The sequence below is a fragment of the Rhinoraja longicauda genome, chromosome 26 (assembly GCF_053455715.1).
Source record: "Rhinoraja longicauda isolate Sanriku21f chromosome 26, sRhiLon1.1, whole genome shotgun sequence".
Taxonomy (NCBI): Eukaryota; Metazoa; Chordata; class Chondrichthyes; order Rajiformes; family Arhynchobatidae; genus Rhinoraja; species Rhinoraja longicauda.
The window spans coordinates 872599-878598 of NC_135978.1; the positions used below are offsets into that span (position 1 = coordinate 872599).

The 6000-nt window shown below is 46.6% G+C and overlaps 1 protein-coding gene across 4 annotated transcripts in view; it reads left to right on the forward strand.

Moving 5' to 3' along the window:
- Positions 1-5631, forward strand: part of gosr1 (golgi SNAP receptor complex member 1) — a 61625-nt gene extending 55994 nt beyond the window's left edge. For all 4 annotated transcript variants that reach the window (XM_078422248.1, XM_078422244.1, XM_078422246.1 and 1 more), the window contains exon 9: positions 3264-5631. In XM_078422248.1, the coding sequence (XP_078278374.1) occupies positions 3264-3388 (125 nt within the window). In that variant the 3' untranslated portion in view covers positions 3389-5631. The remainder of the gene's footprint in view (positions 1-3263) is intronic.
- Positions 5632-6000: the final 369 nt, after the last annotated feature.

Below are 6000 nucleotides of genomic sequence, written 5' to 3' on the forward strand. Positions count from 1 at the left end.
AGATATGAACGGTACAAAACCAATCAGAGCCGGCACCGATGACCAAGGAAAGGTGCGGTGGTCCTGGGTTAAAACGTGGTCGGGGAGGAGCGAGAGAGGGTGATGCAGAACTCTCGTCAGGGAGAGGAGCAGAATTCCTCACAGTAGACAAACCTTGAGGAGTGAGTTTAGCAACATGCTCTCTCGCTGCTCCCCCTCTGTGATTTGTGAATCAATACCTTGAGGAGATATCACAGTGGAGCAGACGGAGTGTGTAGGAAGGAACTGCAGATGCTGGTTTATACCGAAGATAGACACAAAATGCTGGAGTAACTCAGCGGGACAGGCAGCGTCTCTGGTGATGTTTTGGGTCGAGACCCTTCTTCAGACTGAGAGGCAGGGGAGAGGAAGACTCGTGGTATGAAAGGGGACAGGACAAATCAGAGCCGGCACCCTAATTATTTTCTGATAGTGTTTTGATGGAGATTGTAGATTGCTTGCAGATTGTTGGTGAATTGTTAGTGAAGATGGGCAGTTGTGTGTGGTAGGCAGATTGTGCACCTCTGATTAACCAGCTTCGCAGGTTGATTAACAAACCTGCAATAGGTACGGACTCACCTCACCGTGACCAGTTTAATGTGTCTCCCCCACTGAGTGCAGACAGCAGTGCATTGCTTTCTCCAAAGCCCCTGCTGTGAGGAAGCAATGAGGCATCTTCATCAGCAGAACACTGGAAATCTAATTCCTAATGCTGAGAAATTATTTCAAAAACAAACAAATGTAGATAAACCCGTTAAAAATATCTCCAGGAGCTATTGGCAATCTTACACTTGGTGCCTCTTACACAAAAAACACACTCGCGTATTGAACTAACTTCCAGTTTTACTCTGTTCAATTTGAGGCAAGGTGGTCTGTCTTTGAGAAAATTGAAATGGCTGCCCTTAGAGAGTAATCCAATTTGTAGATTCTGAAATGTTCTTAACTTTTCACTCTGTCTAGCCAACTCCGGCAAGACCAATCCACTTGGTGGAATCACAACAGTTTAGTTTAGAGATAGAGCGCAAAAAACGGCCTTTTGGCCCACTGAGTCCGCACCGACCAGCGATCCCCACACACTAACACTACCCCACACACACTACGGACAATTTTTACATTTATACCAAGCCAATTAACCTACAAACCTGCACATCTTTGGAGTGTGGGAGGAAACCAAAGATCTCAGGGAAAACCCACGCAGGTCACGGCAAAACTTACAAACTCCGTACAGACAGCGCCCATAGTCGGGATGGACCCCGGGTCTCTGGCGCTGTGAGGCAGCAGCTCTACCCGCTGCGCCACTGTGCCGACCTGATAGGATAAAGGGAGGGCCTGAGAGAGGGTGAGGCCAGGATTCCTGTGGGGAGCTGGTGGTTGGGGGGGGGCAGGCAGTTTGCCCGATGGTAATGTCACCGCCCTTGTCCCAGCGTGTTGCTGATGGTAATGTCACCGCCCTTGTCCCAGCGTGTTGCTGATGGTAATGTCACTGCCCTTGTTGGCAGCGTGTTGCTGATGGTAATGTCACCGCCCTTGTCCCAGCGTGTTGCTGATGGTAATGTCACTGCCCTTGTTGGTAGCGTGTTGCCGATGGTAATGTCACCGCCCTTGTCCCAGCGTGTTGCTGATGGTAATGTCTCCGCCCTTGTCCCAGCGTGTTGCTGATGGTAATGTCACTGCCCTTGTTGGTAGCGTGTTGCCGATGGTAATGTCACTGCCCTTGTCCCAGCGTGTTGCCGATGGTAATGTCACCGCCCTTGTCGGCAGCTTGTTGCTGATGGTAATGTCTCCGCCCTTGTCCGCAGGTTGTTGCTGATGGTAATGTCTCCGCCCTTGTTGGCAGCGTGTTGCTGATGGTAATGTCACCGCCCTTGTCCCAGCGTGTTGCTGATGGTAATGTCACCGCCCTTGTCCCAGCTTGTTGCTGATGGTAATGTCACCGCCCTTGTCCCAGCGTGTTGCTGATGGTAATGTCACCGCCCTTGTCCCAGCGTGTTGCTGATGGTAATGTCACCGCCCTTGTCGGCAGCATGTTGCTGATGGTAATGTCTCCGCCCTTGTCCCAGCGTGTTGCTGATGGTAATGTCTCCGCATTTGTCGGCAGCGTGTTGCTGATGGTAATGTCACCGCCCTTGTCCCAGCGTGTTGCTGATGGTAATGTCACCGCCCTTGTCCCAGCGTGTTGCTGATGGTAATGTCACCGCCCTTGTCGGCAGCGTGTTGCTGATGGTAATGTCACCGCCCTTGTTGGCAGCGTGTTGCTGATGGTAATGTCTCCGCATTTGTCCGCAGGTTGTTGCTGATGGTAATGTCACCGCCCTTGTCCCAGCGTGTTGCTGATGGTAATGTCACCGCATTTGTCCGCAGGTTGTTGCTGATGGTAATGTCACCGCCCTTGTCCCAGCGTGTTGCTGATGGTAATGTCACCGCCCTTGTCCCAGCGTGTTGCTGATGGTAATGTCACCGCCCTTGTCCCAGCTTGTTGCTGATGGTAATGTCACCGCCCTTGTTGGCAGCTTGTTGCTGATGGTAATGTCACCGCCCTTGTCCCAGCGTGTTGCTGATGGTAATGTCACCGCCCTTGTCCTAGCTTGTTGCTGATGGTAATGTCACCGCCCTTGTCCGCAGGTTGTTGCTGATGGCGGCATTGACCCGTGGTGATGGGGGTTCGACTGTGAGATTGGAACGGAAAGGTCAATGATCTCCCGGTTCCAAACACTTTAATATCCCCCCCGATATGAATATTGATTTCTCTAACTTCAAGTAGCCCTTGCATCCCCTCTCTCTCCATCCCAAGTCGTTGTACTAGTTTCAAAGTCATCATGTTGAGTCTCATTGTCTGTAACTCGTTTTCACCTAGCCCACAGCTAACAATGGCCTGTTTCCTTTATCATCATGACTATTTTGCATATCTTTCATTAATTTGATCACCTGACTGTGATTCTTCTTGCAGTCAACTAAAGCTTGTCACTGTACCTAGCCACACCTGACAATAAACTAAACTCAACTCAACTCAACAGTCCAATAGTTCGCAGCACGTAAAATATTGAACCTACTGTACCTGATACATCTACTGAAGTAGTGGTACAATCAGAGAACGTGTGGTGCCCACAGACCTGTGTTCCAAGGAAGTTACACCTTCACAAAAGGATGAGAGGGGATAAAGCATGTATTTAAAACTTACTCTTCAACGTAGCAGCATTATTTTAATACATTGGAAATGACTTTTGTTTCTTTAACAACTGTTCCAGATCGATTTCCTGCCATCAACAGTTTGGTTCAAAGGTTAAATTTGCGGAAACGTAGGGATACATTAATTTTGGGAGGTGTTATTGGCATTTGCACTATCTTATTGCTACTGTATGCTTTTCACTGATGTAATATTATACCAAGATGCTTTTGCAGCTATAAGGCAGTGGGGTGGGAACATATGGACCCAACCTGTATACAATGGTGAGGTTGAATGGATCGTGATTATCATTGAATGGTTTAAAGCAACATTCCCCTGGGCCACAGTCGTGTGATTAGTTTATGATCAAACCCTCTGATTTTTGTTTAATTAACTCATCTCTTGGAACGTATAATTGTGCTAGACAGCAGGCCAGTGACTTGTTTCAAAGCGTGGTGCAAGGTGGTCTGGTTCAGGGAGCTTTGTTCCTAACTCCAGGGTCCAGGTAATACATCACTGCTTCATTTACACTTATAGAGTCACATTTAGTAATAAACTACCTTCAATGTGTCTTGATCCAAAATATGTATTTTCAAGAGCGTGTACTCAAAAACTGGTTGCATGATGAAGGTTGGTGTAACATGTTGTGTGCCTGGTCACACTGGGGCAGAGCACCGGTCCACTCCATGTCCATCTCCTCTCCTCCACTCTCTGCCCTCTTGCGGAGAACAAGTGACATTGTCCGTCCACAGTTTGATCTGAATCGAGCATTATTGCCCGAGAGGCAGACACAAAATTCTGGAGTAACTCAGCGGTTCAGGCAGCATCTCGGGAGAGAAGGAAAGCGTGACGTTTCGGGTCGAGATGCTGCCTGACCCGCTGAGTTACTCCAACATTTTGTGTCTACCTTCCATTTAAACCAGCATCTGCAATTTTTCTCCTACACATTATTGCCCGAGACCCAGGCTCCAGAAACTGGTCCTTTGCTGCCCGAGACCCAGGCTCAGAAGCTAGCTCATCCTCATGCACACGTGACCAACATTTGGAGAGAAGAGAAAGGGAGTTATTTTCCAACATAAATATATGTTCAAATGTAACTTCTGAGTTTTGCAGCACCTCTTAAAAACCAAGTAAGTGCCACACTCACCAGCGTGTGGTGTTTGTGCATCTGCCACACTCACCAGCGTGTGGTGTTTGTGCATCTGCCACACTCACCAGCGTGTGGTGTTTGTGCATCTGCCACACTCACCAGCGTGTGGTGTTTGTGCATCTGCCACACTCACCAGCGTGTGGTGTTTGTGATTCACTGCCACACTCACCAGCGTGTGGTGTTTGTGATTCACTGCCACACTCACCAGCGTGTGGTGTTTGTGATTCTCTGCCACACTGACCAGCGTGTGGTGTTTGTGCATCTGCCTCACTGACCAGCGTGTGGTGTTTGTGCATCTGCCACACTCACCAGCGTGTGGTATTTGTGAATCACGTTGTGTTGAATGTTTCAGTGTGGTTTCCGAGACACATCATGGGTGGTAATATCACGGAGTAACAGTGTTCAAGGACCAGCCAGATCAACCTCTCACTTCAAACCTTTTTGGATTTGCGGGAAAAAAACAACTGCCGAAGCTTCATTTTATTAATGAGAGAGGAGCCCAAAGTACTTTAGGTTATCTACACCAAGGACCAACATCATGTTGAATAGATACAATCTGTTTATTTTATTTTTCCTCCTTCAGTATTTTCCCAGGGAGTTGTGATTTGCCGTAGGCCCAGTTTTTGAGATCAGGGTGCATTCATTCACAAACCCTGACACGGCGGCCCCTGGATTTGCAGAGAGTGTAACGAATAGTTGACTGGTGTTGAGAGAGAGAGAGAGAGAGAGAGAGAGAGAGAGAGAATCTGCTTCTGTCCCTCAGATTGAGGTAACCCATGGAAATATGGTCCAGATTTCTCGCAGACACAATTCTCAATATTTGGAAATATGAATCATTCCAATAGTGTTGGGAAAGAGATCCACTTTTTGTACGTGACACTGTCTTTTCAATATAGGCTACTATCCATTTCCCGTGACCTTTTATGGATTAACTTGACTACCAGATGTCAAATTGGCTATGTTCAAATTAAAGTTCTTTATTTGTTTTAGCTGATTTTGTTTTGTTTCGCACTTTGTTGAGTTAATCCGTACAAAGTGTCCACTTCTACCCCTCATAGAGTTCATAAAGCTGCTATGGTTTTTTTTAATCTTTTCCAAACCTGCTTGTATTTTTGTCTGATACTACTCTTTCCTCGTCTGCCCCGCCCTCTGCTTCATTAAATGCTTCTGGAAATTTTGTTCGTGTAGATTTTAATCTTGTAAAATAATTTCTGTTCTCTGCTAATGCATTTTCTGCATTGTACAGAGGAGCTTTGACTGTATGTAATTTGTTAATAAATTAGAATTCTAAGTGACCCTGCTTGGTGCTTTGTCAGTTGTCTTGTATTGATTTGTCTGAGAGCTCATCAGCATGGAAACAGGCCGTTCGGCCCATCTTGTCCATGCCGACCACGTTGGCATACTAAGCTAGTCCCATTTGCCTGCATTTGGGCCATATATCTCTAAACCCTTCCTATCCATATATCTGTCCAAATGTCATGGTCAAAATTGTGTGGCAATGTATTGAAGAGAAAGCCAGTCAAGAAATCACCTTGCAAATGAGACGCATTCATATTAATTCACATATTTTCAAATTAATTGTCCTTACCTGTGCCAAGGAATTGGTAATCTTTTATTTCTCAAGATATGGTCTACAGCATTTCTGGAAAAGTTTGCAAGTTATAATTTG